The sequence below is a fragment of the Micropterus dolomieu genome, linkage group LG09 (genome assembly GCF_021292245.1).
Source record: "Micropterus dolomieu isolate WLL.071019.BEF.003 ecotype Adirondacks linkage group LG09, ASM2129224v1, whole genome shotgun sequence".
NCBI classification, from domain to species: domain Eukaryota; kingdom Metazoa; phylum Chordata; class Actinopteri; order Centrarchiformes; family Centrarchidae; genus Micropterus; species Micropterus dolomieu.
The window spans coordinates 24,037,202-24,053,384 of NC_060158.1; the positions used below are offsets into that span (position 1 = coordinate 24,037,202).

General features: G+C 40.4%; 1 protein-coding gene across 1 annotated transcript; it reads right to left on the reverse strand.

Annotated features, from left to right (window-relative positions):
• Window positions 1-1,501: 1,501 nt before the first annotated feature.
• On the reverse strand, window positions 1,502-10,747 carry LOC123976377 (hippocalcin-like protein 1). Its single transcript, XM_046058492.1, has 4 exons — window positions 10,652-10,747; window positions 7,552-7,833; window positions 3,443-3,548; window positions 1,502-1,680 (listed from the first exon to the last, which is right to left on the reverse strand). The coding sequence occupies exons 1-4, from the start codon at window positions 10,745-10,747 to the stop codon at window positions 1,583-1,585; spliced, it is 582 nt and encodes a 193-aa protein (XP_045914448.1). The 3' UTR covers window positions 1,502-1,582.
• Window positions 10,748-16,183: the final 5,436 nt, after the last annotated feature.

Below are 16,183 nucleotides of genomic sequence, written 5' to 3' on the forward strand. Positions count from 1 at the left end.
TTTATTCAGTCGTGTTTTCAAACTCTAATATCATACAATAAAGTGAAGTCTTGGATTTTATTTAAACTGGAGAGACTGATCAATATGTTAGAAGAGGTGTCCCACGTATGAATTTAGGGTTTGTATCAGTGCTAATCTAAACACAGTCACTGATGTCTGTCAGATTACTACATATGTCTGGAAGCCCTGAAAACTCTAATCAGAACATGTATCTGCACTGGCTCTGGCACATGTCCCTTCATCTAACTGCTCCACAAGCAGACTAATCCAGGAGGTTATAAAAGCATTCAGCTAGAGAGTGATGAACGAGCCCTTAGTGAGTTCTCTGTCAGAGGAAAAAAAGAGAGGGATGAGGGTTTATCCCAAAGCAAGACAAGTATTCAGTCATTTCTGCCCGGTACAGTGCTGAGGAGGCTGCAGAGCTACAAAAAGATACCGCTGTGCGTTAACTGTTTTTGTAGATTTTGTCATTGTCCGGTTCATAGGATCATGCAGTATAATGGTTACGACTATGTTAAGTTTACTGCTTGTTGTTAAAGAACTTTAAAATACATACAAATTAAGAAACAACACAGCAAGATAATACTGTAAAAGTTAGCCTCAAGCATACAGCGCATACTCACATGCACGCACACGCATTCAGACCAAATGCACAGCCATACTTTATAAACACATGGCAGCTCAAACGATATGTGCTACTGGTGTCGATCAAATGCATTATGAGACACCCTTATTTCATAATCTTGAACAAATCCACAAATCCCAAAGAGCTTAATCTCACATTTTCTCTCTCTCTCTGTCACTGTAAACTGGAATATGGTCATCTTTAACAACATATCAAAGTAAAAGCACAATAATAAGAATACAAATGAATAAATAAAACAACATGAAGGAGGGAAACAATATGTACAAATGAAAAAACCCCAACATAAATCTATAAATTTAAAAATCAACAAAATGCCAGTAGATATCAATAAAAACCTCATAGGATCTTAGGCCTTCTTTTTCCTCATAGAAAGATCATATAGCAATAAAATCCCAATAGTGCCCCAACCCCACCAACCGCCACCCCGACCACCCATTCAGATCAGACCAGGAAGCTACGCTACATAATACTGCCTTTCAATGCCAAAGAGTGTGCAACATACATGAAGACAAATGTCCTTCATCTCATGATATACACAGACGTACAGTATATACATGATATACATGTGTGTTGGAGGAGAAACTGAGCAATCCCCACCCTGCAAAAAACATCCACACTTTGTCACAGGCTCCCTGGAAATCTGACGTTCCAGAGAGAGAGAGAGATATTCGGGAACATTAGCGGGCACCACTGTCGACTGATCATTAAATGTATGCATGCCCCTTCATTTTTCCCAAATATATAAATGAAAGTAAAACGATAGTGATGACTTTTCTTAGCCTCCTTAAAATTCATCCTCCATCCTTGCACACACACAAAAAAAGAAGAAATGATAAGATCATACGAGAGACGAGAACCATCATGCACTGATTTAAGTGACTGTTTCAATAGCAACAGAGAGGGTGAGGAAGAAAGGGTCGTAGATGGGCGGGGGGTTCAGAACTGGGAGGCCGAGCTGGGGTCGCACTGGAGTAGCCGGACGATGGAGGGGTCGCTTTTGGCACCTTTGATAAACTCCTCCAGGGACAATTTGCCTGCAGGGCAGAAGGAGACAGAGGAAACAAGAAACAGTAAAGTCAGTATCATGAAGCAATGTGACCCATGTTACATGCAAACTACAAAAATGCCTATTTGCATTAAGTCAATGTGGTGTCATAAATGGAGACTGAAAATAATTAGTTATTCTACTATCCATTGCACGTAACAATTTAATGCTGGATCACATAATGCTGGTCATGTATGCTCAGTGGTATTGTGGTGTTCTATTGTTTTATTATGTTGTCCTTTTTTGTATTTCACCTTTGCAATCACCTGCCGGGGACTACAGATGAAAAGTAGCCTTCTGGTTAAATCTGGCATATTTGCATGGATGCAAAAGCTGAAGTGTTCATCAATGGGCTCATTTTAAATAAACAAATAAACATAAGAAGAACTGTGCAGATTCATATACATACCTAGGCCTCTATATTGACCAACACTAAATAAAGTAAGAACATGACGTATGAAAACATTCTCAAAGAGAGTGTTAAAGAAATACAAATTTGAGATACTTGTACTTTTGTACTATTTTCACTTTATGCAACTTTATACTTCTACTCCATGACATCTCAGAGGCAAATACTGTACTTTTTACTCCAATTAATTTGTCTGGAAGCTTTCGTTTCTAGTTACTTTTCAGATGTACAGTATAATATGTCTTACCCTTCCTGTCCAGTGAAACCCATGTATCTCCAAATTTGGCGATTTAAAAATCTTTCTGATAAACTGAAGGACAAAGTGTTCCTTTACGGGTTGAGAAGCTGGACAATGCATCGTCACAAAGCGAAAACAGGACTATTTCTTGGTTGACTTTTTAGAGATCTCACAGGACGACAACACTTCAAACATATGATGATCTTATAGAATATGATGCATTGCTGTAGAACCACCAATCAACTTTCTTAAGCTTGTGTGTTATGCTATTCAGCCAGGTGTTCTGGGCCTTAGAAATGTCTCGATATGTGAAACAGTGCTGTTTTAAATATGGGATGGGAATCACGCAAGGTTTGCTGGAAGATATAGTGGCTCGGCTGTGGAATTGCTACTGGAGGAAAAACAGGCTGACAATAAAAGATATTTGTTTGGGATAGACAGCTTATTGGATCTTGGTCGTGCACTTGTGTTGTAACTACGGGCTCGGTTAGGCATTTTTTAATCATTAAAAGATCAACATGAGTCTGTTAGCAGAATCTGTGTTGGCTGAGAGAACGCGGGGCTACAGGACTAATCCAGTACTGCATACATTAGTACTGCAACTATTTAACTTTTTACTGGGAACTATGCAGTATATTGTTTAGAGACGCAGATGGAGTTGGCTGTTCACATATGAAACATTTAAAGTAGTCACTTGCTTGAGAAAAGCCTGGGAGAGGAGAGAAACCCTTCATCAGGATAAATGTGTTTCATTTCTTTTCCTCCTTCTGCTCTACAATATAATTGATTTCCCCCCCACGTAAATACGTTTTTATGTATTTAAAAGTGTAGAGATGTATATATAATGTTGTAACTGCTGACTTTTTTCTTTGTATATGTGTTATTGGAGGATGTGTGTTATATTTTATTAATGTTTGTTATGTCTTGTATTTGGCATGTGATCCCCGACACATGCAGTTCCTGAATTCTCTCAAAAAATCTCTATTTCAGTTTCCACATTTCAAAGATGATCTTCAGTAAACTGTCACATATATCCCCCATTCCTCACTCCTCTCCCTCTCTACATCACATTCATCCCTCCATGCTGCCATTTCCTCTGCTCACCGTCATTATTGAGATCCATTTGTCTGAAGATCTTATCTGTCCTCTTCTCCGGCGTGGATTCATCTTCTGGCATCTTCATCACCGATGACACCATCTTGTAGATGGCCTGATAGATGGAGCGAGCGAGCGAGAGAAAGAAGGGAAGGGACAGGGTTGCGTTGGGTGGGGGAGGGAAAAAAAGAAAGATAAGTTAATTCACGTCAGCAGGGACCCATTAAGAAGACTCAGCAGAGAACTAAAACCTGACTGAACTGAAAAGTAAAGTCAATGTGGCTTTCAAGATGCTGATAAACACGCTTTCTACAGTCCACATGATTCATTGACATTTGTTACTGCTGCTCCCCGGGCAGCTTTTCCACAAATACCCACGCAGGGTCTGTGTGGCTATAGAACAATATCATCATACCATGGTGACATAGACCACATGTGCCAGCAGTGTAGGGGGGCTCGCGAGCAGAGCTTACTGTACTGATCTGATACATCTTTATCAGTTGACCGATACAAGCAACCAATAATCTCTGTGAGTGAGCACAGAAAAGCTCCATGTATCAGCTAGCCTCAGACACGGATCTACAATCAGCTTAGGTGCCCATTAAATCATCTCCATTGGGAGCATAGGGTGTAAATCTGACTGTGCATCAGTGTCACAGCAGCGATCTCAGAAGGGAAGGTAGCTTGCACGAAATAAACCTTCTGTGCTTTTTTGGTAAGGCATATGGGCTCTAAGATTTTATCTCCTGGACTTTATAACAAGAGCTCATATATTCCTCCAAAAAAAAAGACAAAAAAGAAATTGAGTCGATAAAATGCACAGTTGACTGATTGAAACAGACATTGATTTTAATCTTAAAAAATAGGGCCTAAATAGTTCATCTGCAAACAGAACACATTATTGTAATATACAGTACTACAATACATTACTAATTATTATTACTACAAATTTTTATAAAGAATTCTATTGACTGATATTTAACAGCACAACGAAAACAAGATTTTAAAATGAAAATATTCACCCACTAATAAATATGTCAAACATAAAAAATTATATATATTTAGTATATATAATGTGTATATATGTATGTAATTTACAATATGCAGTATAATCTCTTAATTCTTTACTGGATAGGACAATGGTTAGAGGTAGAAAACGAGGGAGAGAGAGACACAGGGGGCGACACACAGCAAAGGGCCACAGGTCAGATTTGAACCCGGCTGTGACTGTGGTCGTAATTTGTGAACTTTAAAATAGGCCTATGTTCAGTGTTATTGCCACCTGATCTGTTTATTATGTAAACAGGTCTGTGCCACAACATCAGAGTGATTGGTGGATTCTGTCTCTGCTCGGCGGGGGATTGGTGGCGGCGGTTCCAGCTCGTGGCAGATGAATGGTTGCTTCCTGATGGCTTGCTACTTAAGCGGAGAAGATGGCGGTGGCTGGGCGCGGTGGGCATCTTGGCATCTTCCTCCTCTCCCAACAGGCCACAGTCTGATCTTGTTTAAGTAGGGGGGGGGGGCGCTAATTCTGTTTGTCTTCTTTTTCTCTTGTTTATTATAGTCAGGGAGTCAGTTGCTTGTGGTTGGTTTTTGTTTGTTTGATAGGTTAGTGCTGATTTCTAGTTAGAGGTGTTTAGTTTGTTATGTTGGCCTTGGCTCACCCTGAAGTAAACTAGTTTATCACTACTTGTTTCAATCTGTTATAAATTAATTCACAATTCCTTATTTCTTAATAGTCTACATTGTGTTCATGTGGCTCCTTGGGGCTTGGAGAAGATGGGGTAGTCTCGTATTGCGTCTGGGCCTCTAGACTGGGCGTAACACCGGCACTGCAGTAAGTACTCAGCATTGTACATGGTGTGCTAAACCACTTCTTATCAGAAAATCAGAAAGGCAATTCCCTTTTCTATTTTTTTAAATATTTACCTGCTGCTTTTTTCTTTTCCCTCAACTCAGCCATCTGCATGGCTCGCACTTTTTACAGTAAAAGCTCTGTTGTGTCTTATGGATGCATCCACCAATGTGTCCCTGAGCAAGACACTTAACCCCTCATTGCTCCAGAGGCGTGTGACCTCTGACATATATAGCAATTGTAAGTCGCTTTGGATAGAAGCGTCAGCTAAATGAATAAATGTAAATGTAAATGTTATGTTAAGTACAGGAAGTGACATTATGCCGTGTTTTGGTTATTGTGGTACTCAAGGTTTTGTTTAATAAATAGTTTTGTTTAAATAACTTTGCAATCAGCGACAATCACAAACTCGCCATTTTAAAATTGGCTTCCCAAAGCAATGGAGAAATTAGCTAGTTCTCGTTGGCTCCCCCAACACACCCGTTGCAACAGCACAGTACGTACACATTCACGTTCAAATAATATATCTCTGAAAGCTCATGGACAGTTTGCAAAGTGATGCGCAAGACACAACAGTCAACAGTAAGCTAGCTTTGCCTCCTGCCTGTTTTGGGGGTAGTTGAGGATGTATAGGGTGAAGATTTGGTCTGCTGTCTGATAATGTGGTGTTAAACAAATCTGACTTCCTCTATAGTAGCAGTCTCTCTCACTCTCACTGTGTACAATGACACTATGGCCCCCACCTCTCTCAACCAATGGTGCGTAACCTCAATGAGCCTGAGGATAATCCCAATATACTGCACACTCAGGGATAAACTCTGGTTAAATTTAACTCGCTAATCTGTGAGAACCCAGTAGCGTACACACACACACACACACACACACACACACATACACACAGAACATATAGAGAGATTGTCAGTCCCTGACCAATATCTCGACATATGAGTGTCTCAATTTCTTCTCTTGAGTGCGACAGGATTACATACAGCACTAATGTAGTACTGTACTTAACAGTCTTTACGAAAACTGTTGCCTGTGCCAGTATTGCAGTCATCACATTAAATGTGCCTATTAGTCTTTGCATATCAGTGCTTGAGCTTCCTTGCGCATACTTAATACGAATGTATGAACTTACATACTTAAAGTGAGCATTTATCATAAGCACTCTCTCAATCTATTCCTGTCAATGCAAATGTCTATAATACGATTAAATAAAATGTACAATGGAGACCTTCTGGGTGATTTAAAGGCGCAATGACAATGCTGCGGTAAGAACAAAAGTTATTTACCAAGTTATCAAATTTGTTCTTTAAGCATATTATGTTATCAACTGCATCATGTGTATTTATTAAAAGCAAAGTTAGGTTTGGTGACCAAGACATTTATGACATTATTTGGGGTCTTCTGTCACCACACATTAGTGTCATGTTCAAAATCCCCATGTCCCCTGGTTTTAAAGGTGAACTCCAGAGATTTCGTATATAAAGGTCAGTTCATGTGTAATGAGGCGTATGACTCAGCACCTGAAAACAATTGTAATTCTGTCTGTGGCTTTATTGAGTCCACTAAAGTCTGAGAAAATAACCCTGATAATGTCACCAGCCAGTGCTTGGAAACTAAATATCTCTAACAGCAAACTCTGGACGTGGAGTTTTAAATTTAAGGGCTTGTACCAGACAGGAAGGATTTAACAAAAAAATTGTTATTGTTTGAATTTTGGGGAAATGTAGAATCTAGTTTTACAAACTACAGACCTATGGTCAGGATATTGCAGCCTCTGCTGCTTCGATTTTTCCCATTGCACCGCTATGGACTAAACAAACATATCTCAACAATGGACTTCTGACATTCATGGTCCCAAAAGGATTATCCTAAGGACTCTGATGACGCCCAGGCCTTTTCTGTAGTGCTAATCTAGTGCTCTAGTGCTCTTCTAGTGCACGAGGTCAGCATTTTTGGTTTTGAGCAGAGTGTCTCTACAACTATTGGATGGATTGTCATAAAATTTTGTTTTTGGCGTTTGATCCAATAGCAGGGACTAAACATCAGTAAATCTCAGCCTCTGCTGCACAGATTCTGTCCATTCTTCTTTTCACATCTGTCTCCTGTGAGTTCCCCACCTATGGACGTGCAACACTAAATTAGCTTAATTGAGCAGCTACTACAAACAAAAAAAACCCAACATCCTTTTCATAGTCCAAATGCCTCAACTCATCCTTTGCCCCCAACGACACTTGATTACCCAATGTTTCTTGTTTACCTGTACAATCTCCAGCATCTCATCACGGCTGATGTACCCATTTCCGTCCAGGTCATACATGCTGAAGGCCCATTTCAGCTTCTGCTCCAGCTTGCCCCGTGACGTCACGCTCAGGGCGATGATGAACTCCCGGAAGTCTATCGTCCCATCGCCGTTGGTGTCAAAAGTTCGGAAGACGTGCTCAGCAAACTTGGAGGCGTCCCCGTAGGGGAAGAAATTGGCGTAGATTTTCTTGAACTCCTCCACATTCAGCGTTCCACTGGGGCAATCCTTCAAGAACCCCTGCGGAAAAGACATGAGGAGAGACAAGGGTGAAAATAAGTCCTTTAACGGTCTCTTCAGTCTCCAGGACAATATATCCTTATGATACATCAGCAGACCCAAATAAGACCTTTTTCAAAGCTGGTTGGGACCATCAGGAATCAAATTCTGTAACAACTTCGACCAGTAAATGTTTCATTCATCTAATGCTTCATTCGGAACACACCGAAGAAGTAATTTTTGATAAGGAGCTTAGTCTTGGATAGTTGAAAGCAGTTCTATCTTCTTTTCCAGGAGTCACATTGGATAAAGCAGCATTGTGCGTCAGATGAAAAGGGAAGTAAAAGTCATGTCAGTCTTGGTCTTCAGCAGAAATAAAGCTCTTTTTTTTTCAAAGACCAAAGATAGAGGCAGCGAGGTGACAGTCATTGTCCCGTTTTGAAGGCTGGAATTACTTTTTGATCATCACACCAAATATTCTCATTAATGAAGGTGGAAAGTCAACATTGTTCTGTTCCAATTTCTTTTTCATTGCTGTGTTTGCCATTTTCTGTGAGAGACCTTCACAACTTTTAGGAAGGCTTGGATTTATCGCCAATAAATCCCCCAAAAAGACAAGCTGGATAAATTTTCAGAGACCTCAGGCACCTCAACATCCAGTGGAAAACATTATGCAGTTCATAAGACATCTCCAGTAACCATAAGCTGTTAATCTCATGGGTATGTGTGTGACAGTTGTATTTGTCTATTTGTATCCTTTGTGTTTATTGTTAGAACTAACGTTTATGCTGCTGTCTTGGTCAGGCCACAATTGAAAAAGAGATTTCAATGTCAATTAGACTTAGACCCAGTTAAATAAGGGGTATATAATCTGCTGAGAGTGAACACCAGCATGAATGTTGTCAGTGTGAAGAGACCCGGGGTCAGCAAAGCTTAAGTCAACCGGTCAGGGAGGAGACGGTTGAACATATACAGCTCTCATACGGGACAGCTCACACAACTGCTCCATAGGCATAATCCATCCATAAAGCCATATAGCCATTACACACATCCATGCACACAAGAGATAATTCATGCGGTCAGGTCAATGTGGCACTTCATCATGCAGAGACTTAACAGATGGGGAGCAGGTGGTGCTCTGCCTTTGTAGGAGACATTGAGACATTCTCACATTCATGGCTGCTGTAGGTGTTACTGTTAAAACATGACCATACCGAAGAAGATAGCCTATCCCGGCAGATTCAGGTATGTCTAGGAGGGCTGGACATAGTGCAGTGCTTCTTATTCTAAAACATGATTTTCAAACGCAATTGTACTGTGGAACTTGGAATAAAAATTTGTATTTCAATCAGGAGAGACTTGTGCACAATGTACATGATCATTTATTGTTGTGGTATTTAAAGGGGGTGGTGAAGCCATAATGGTATAGAATAAGGACAGGACTTCTGCTTAGCCTAACCTGGACCTGGATCTGATGAGCAGGAGGTGAATGGGGTGGAGGAAGGCACCTATTCATACTGAATCGACATCTGACAGCAGCAGAGTGGAGAACAGATGATTAAGTTTGACAGTGACTACATGATTGGCTGGTGGAGATCGTGGCAAAAGCTGATTGTCAGTCCCAGTCCAATATCTCGACATATGAGTGTCTCAATTTCTTCTCTTGAGTGCGACAGGATTACATACAGCACTAATGTAGTACTGTACTTAACAGTCTTTATCACATGTCATCACATTAAATGTGCCTATTAGTCTTAGCATATCAGTGCTTGAGCTTCCTTGCACATACTTAATACGAATGTATGAAAGGGGGTGGTGAAGCCATAATGGTGACTACATGATTGGCTGATGGAGATCGTGGCAAAAGCTGATTGGCAAATTAAAGAGTGAACGCCTATTGCCAGCTGTTAGAAGTCAGGAAGAGACAGACTGTTTGAGAGAGAGTTGTGAATGCATGAAGCATAAAGATTGTCTTCCTGGTTGAACTTATGCTGAGCTTCAATTACTTGACAGTGCCATTTGTCCTAGCTCAGCAGTGACTGACGTGTTAATGTGATTGGTGAGAATTTGTACCAACACTGGCATATTGTTGACTTTAAACTCAGAGTTAGCACAGACAGGTTGACATTATCCTCAAAAAGTCACAATAAGTAAGTTTCCTGTCCTGTGAATGATCATTGCAATCCAATAGTGAAGTTTTTAAAATAAGTCAACTTTAATATAAGAAGGGGTAAGACAGAGGATTAGGGCCATTGTAGATAAAAAAAAAAATAATAATATGGAGCTGCGGAAGGGGGGTAATATTAAAAAAAAAGCAAAAAGATTTTAAGATTATAGATTTATGAGAACAAAAACTCTGATATTCTCTGAGATTAAAGTGGTACATTTATGAGAACAAACTCTTTTTATTAAAGCTACAATAATCAATATTTTTACACTAACAATGTATCAGTGTTGAAATACTTGTAAGGCCTGAATTCAAACATTGACATAAGTAAAAGCACTAAGTAGTATTAGTAAAATGTCCTTAACTTTTAAAAGTAAAGGTACATATGTGTGGTCCTCTCAGTGTTACATAATTCTATGCAATAATGTGCAAGCAGCATTTTGATGTTGAAGCAACACCTTTCTTACAACTGCTTTATAACAATGCATCCTTTTTTAAGATGATGATATTTGTATGTAGCCTACATTTTTTAACAATGAACTATTACACATAGTAACTATAAACTAAAGTAAGTATTACAAAAGTATACATTTCCCTCTGAGCAGTCACACTTCTATGACTTGGTACCACCCAAAAATGTCCAGACTGTGTGTACAGTGTGGGTCGACGTACCTTGTACCACTCCTGCAGTTCGTGGTCGGAGAACTCAGTATTCTCCCGGAGGTCCTGCAGCATCTCTGGTCGCAGCTTGCTGTTCTGTTTCCCCATGGCAACGGGACAATTTCCTTGACAACAACAGTGACTATATCACTAGCCAGGCTTTTCACACCTGTCAATCAAGACATAAAGAAACAGAAGGCCAGCAACAATTAAGCAGAGAGAAGGATTGCCTCCGGTGATAAATGAGAAGCGAAATACAGTTCGTCAGCAAACAGCGAAACGTCATTGGAGTGACTACCTACCAGACTAGATATAGCAGAAAGACGAAACAGCCATTTAAAACCAATATGGTTAAAAAAAAGATGCTTTATCTATTACTAGCCAGCTGCAATACAAAGAAATTTAGTTTGTGCAAATGAAATCACCAAGCAATGCAGATAACAAAACGCAGTTCTCTACAAGACATTGACAAATTGACTTTGACTTTTTCCACTTACACAATGACTTTTATAATGAAATCAAGCCTTGTCACAGTGTTGTGTCCCAATCCCCTGGAGAAGGGATGTTATGCAACGCCACAAGTCTTTAAACTGCTGCATCACATTCCCCCGCCAAAAAACATTGAATTATCCCGAACGCACCCCTGTGACGTCAAGCGGTAGCCAACTGATGACATGGGTTTATCTGGCCAGCTGTGTGTTTGTGTGTCAAATCAGCTGTGTGATGTGTGTGTGTCCAGATCGCCTAATCGTGCCTGACAAAACACGTTCAGTGATGCAACTACGTAATAAAGCCGTTACTATGAAACCAAATCCCTTCTTTTTTTTAATCTTATAATTCCATCAAGTTACCCATTAATAATGATGTCATTACAGTAGTTTTAATGGGATTTTTAAGGTGATTATAAATACTAATAACTAATAAGTAATTAATTTATGTTAACATACTTTCAATGGATTATATGCCTGGTTTAGGTGTTTGTTAAGAGGTTAAATGTGAAAATCATTGAAAACCATTCCTTATTTATAACTTGAAGTGAAAATTCAGGGATGGTTTTCATGGGCTTTGGTACATTTAGAGTAACCCATTAAAATTATGTAATTGGGGTATTTTCAATGAAAAATACCTAATATTTTGCAGTCACTAAATCTATCAAATAATTATTGCACTAGAATTAAAAAAAACCTTTCTAAGGTGCAAATTAACCCTTAAACTGAGATTTGTACAGGATACAGGATAATGGTATGTTTTACTTTTATGTTCAAAGCACTTAAATTATCTGTGACAGGCCAAATGTAGTGTAAAAAGTAATTAACAAGCAATTAGACACAAGCACAAGTCAAGAAGTCAGCAAAATGACTCAGTAACATAAGTTACACAGCAATATGTAGTTTAAGGTTGCAAACATTAACATTAGCCAGCCTAAGCTGAAAACATTTCAGACCTTCGTGTAAACAATGAAATGTTTTGTGTGTTTTCATTGTTGAATTAAGGATCCATACATGATATTTTAGGGGATACTCATTTCGTAGTGCATGTAGAGAAATCTTGTGCTTTCATTAATTAATTAATACAACACTATTACTATTATATACCAATACTTTTGTATATTTTAACAGCTTTGTGTACAAAACAGTAACAAAGCCGGGCTTGTTAACTTTGCTACCTTGCACTAGACAACTAATTAGGCCTATGTTCAAAGAAGTTGCTTCTGTGTTTGTGTGTGTGTGTGTGAATGTTGATTTAAATTACTGTATCACTGGGGCTTGAACACCTCCTATGAGATTTGGCCGACCTCGCTGACCTCCAGTCTCTCCTCAGTCATGCTAAGTAATTACACCAACAACTTTGTGCATATGTGAGCGTGAGACAGGCAGAACAAGCACCGGCCTGTTTGTGTTTACATGAACTTGGGAAAGTTAAACAGTCTGTGTGATGCATATGAGGTGGACAGTGTTGGTGCTGCAGGTCATTATCCCTGCCTGGTAAGAGCTACACATACACAAACAAAACCCACACGTCCGAGCTTCTCTTTACTCAGCTAATAAAATTAGACATCATATAAAGTCCCTCGTCCTGCAGGCATTTGACTAAATGCTTGTACACTGACAGTGATGCTTACAGCCAATTCTCAGGCTACTGAAGGGAGAACTGTAGCCATCATTTATGATTTCCTCCTCTCTGTTTGGGGACTGATGAATGCTGCACACTGTGGGGATTAGGAAACAATATAATGGCCCATTGCCATGTGGCATAAAAATGCAGCTTATTTCCAGACTGTCCCTAGCTATGATTCGCTGGACTGCATTCCCACCTGTCGTTAAAAAAAGCTTGCATTTACCGTCTTTTTTTCCAAAAACACAAGAAAATGTCAGTTCCTATATTATTATATTTCTGTCCTATTTAATTGACAGTACACACCTCGCTTTGTTTGCTTTGTTGTTTTTGCTCTATCCAAACACCACCCGGCACAGATCACTCAGTCATTAGCCTTATGCACAATTTAAGAACAAAGGCAGACACCAATTCATTTCTCCTCATGGAGTAATTGAGTGGCGTCTGCTGTGCTGGTCTTGCTATTAAACAGTAATTTGTGTGTTTTAGTCGAGCAGGCAGAAAACAGACTTGAGTGCACTGCTGTCTCACACCCGTCACAAACGCATTGACGTACACACTTTTTAGCACCCGTGGAAATTAATAATAGCCACCACATGTTGTCCAATTATCATCTGGAGACTGCAGCCACAAAGCAAATGGCCTGTACCTCGGCGCGTGTGTGTGTGAGTGTGTGTGTGGATGTGTGGGTTGGGGTGTAAAAGAAGAAAAGCTCAGAAGAGGGGATGAGATTTAAATGGAGAGACAAAGACTGTCACATTAATTGGCCTGTAGCAAAAGTGAATAAAGTATTTCATCTACAAACAAAGCACACTGCACATATAGGACTAATGACAGGGTAAATGTAATTTAGGGTCATTTGCACATGTTCACATTGAATGCAGGAGAGAAACAATCAGGAAATGATTTGAGTTTATTAAAGAGGTTATATTATGCTTCTTTGTGTTTTTTACCTCCCTCCTTTATTTAGTTATATACCTTTTTGTGCATGTAATAGGTTTGCAAAGTAAAAAAGCCCAAAGTCCAGCACAAAGGAAGTTCCCATCTCCCACAGAAAACACTGCTGTGAACTGCTTGAAAAATCCCTTCCGAACACTAGCTACCCTCCAGGCAGTCAATGGACATAAAGTTATTACTGTGATGTAGAGACAGAGCTCGGTTAAAACTTTATGGATGAAAGATACATTTGTTACAGATTAATAACTCACCGCTCTGACACTCTTGCTGGTCGGCAACATGTACAGTTGAACTGAAGCCGTGTTTACCGCCCTTCTCTGCTTCTGATTGACTAGTAGTCCTTAACTAGGAACTCCGTATGTGCAACTCCCAACAAAGATCATATAGAGACAAGATGTATCGCTAGATGATTTGAATTATAGGTGTTTTGTCCAAGAAGAAAGAAACTTGGATGAATCCCCTGAGTAGCACCTCATGCAACAAATCTATTGTCACTACAGCCCATCATGGAGCGGATTTCACTTTCAGACACCACTTCGCACATATGCTGTGAGGAAATAAGGCGCTGATCGTGGGGAATCAACTCGTGGCTCCGCTTCAACTGTGCGACAGCCTGACTACGGCCAAACAAAATAACCAAAATCAGAAATTCATCCAACCATCCAACGGCCTTTCGGGAGCAGTTGATAGGTCCTTGCTCCCCCTCTACACTGCATAGCAAACGACATTGTTGAAAAGTCGCTAAATGTACAGTTATGTAGTTTCTAAACATAAGGGGCAATTTATTGGTAAATTGGAAACTACTATAACATTAGTATAAGTAGTCATGCTAGCTCTAACAATTGGTTGGCTTCTTTGAGCAGAAAGGGGGCCTATTTGGCCGAGCAACCAGAGCTGATGCTAATTTAGCCCATAGTGACGTACTATAACAAGATGTCATGGCTAGTTAGCTGGTGTCTCTCCTTTGCCTCATTCTGTCTTTCTCTGTTGATTCCTGCATCCGTCTGTGTTTCACCTCGGTCCAGAGAGAAGGAAAAAGGAGCAGAGTCAGTGGCCTCACCCTCCCTTCCTGCAGGCCCGGCTGGTATGCTGAGCTAACACTCACCATCCGTTTAGCTCTGATAGCTAAAATAGAGGCTGAGGCAGGAGGATGGATGTGGGTTAGACTGCAAAGTAAAGCTGGTGGCTGACTGGTGCTCGTTTTAGGGGGTGGAAGCTGAGGGATGGTGCTAGTGGTTGTGGGTTGTAAGGACTAGTGTGGTTCCGGATCTCCGGTGTTGCGAGGGAGCATTGAATTTGGCCCAACTATATCAAACCCTGTGGGGTATGTTTCAGTGTATCAGACGATTTAGAAAGCTCATATAATATTACCGATATTAAGCCATGCTTGTGTTGTGTTGTTGCATTGTTTTTTGAGAAATACTATTAGCTTCTTTGGGCTAAGGACATGATCCAACATAGCTGCAAGAGGAGGGGTTAGATCATCTGACAGCCCTCTAAAGGTTCCCGCTGGAGGACAAATCACAGAGAGTGAGTGGAAACTGACAGGCAGACTGCCAATAGTCTCTATTAGCTATAACAAATCCTACTCTAACACGCCGACCTTTTCACTGCACTCACCCCTCTCTCCCTTCCCTACCCCTAGATTTTTTATTCTCCAACCCCAGCTGTGACCTGTGAAATGCTTCCTTGTTGGTCTGAGAATAGTAAAAATGTTTCTGTCCTCACCAGCCACAGTTGTTGTAATCCCACTGCGGCCCCCTGAACCCAAACCCGACTTCCAATCGCTTTGCACTATCCCTCTGTCGTTCATCCCTCCATCCTGAGGCATGCACTAATCACTAATCCACCCCTCCAGTCTAAGTGCCCAGTGCTTGTTAGTTGTTGCTGTCCAGCCCCATCCTAACTTGACCCACACACACACACACACATACACAGACTCGGCCCCTGAAACATCTGTTCCAGACCAACTAAGCGGGTCATCAACCTCTGGGCTGATGATTCTTGCACAGGGGAGAAAGGGGGGGAAAACAGAGGACGTGCAGATAAATGATGTAACACCAACGATAAAATCAGATAGAGAGAAAAGGAGCTATCGTGAGAGAAAAAAGTCAGATCCAATGACAAGAGGTGCGTCCAGAGAAAAGGGTGTTATTAGGTGGTAGAAAGTCTTTCAGAAAAGACGAGGCTTATACAAGGGCTATCTGTGTCTGACATCTTTCAGTATACTCCAGCCCCGGTTTGTGCGTCTCATGTATCATCATCACATTTAAGTTAAATCTACTTTAAGAAACCATTTTTCTAAAAGATAAATTGCAGAAACCTAGAGCAGACCCACATGCAGTTTTGATGATAAAAAAAAGATTTTAAGCCTATTGCTCAAGCGACTCTTTCTCTAATTCAAAAACAGATGATAGCCTGAAGCAGTGTTGGGTGCTGTAACGCATCGGTTAGTAACGTGATTAGTTTTTC

Excerpts from the sequence above, each read along its gene's own strand:
- LOC123976377 (XM_046058492.1), bottom strand. The coding sequence starts at position 10,747 with ATGGGGAAACAGAACAGCAAGCTGCGACCAGAGATGCTGCAGGACCTC. Across the intron at positions 3,549-7,551 it reads AGATGCTGGAGATTGTACAG|GCCATCTACAAGATGGTGTC; the intron begins GTAAACAAGAAA and ends TCCATCTATCAG. Across the intron at positions 1,681-3,442 it reads AATGGATCTCAATAATGACG|GCAAATTGTCCCTGGAGGAG; the intron begins GTGAGCAGAGGA and ends TCTGCCCTGCAG.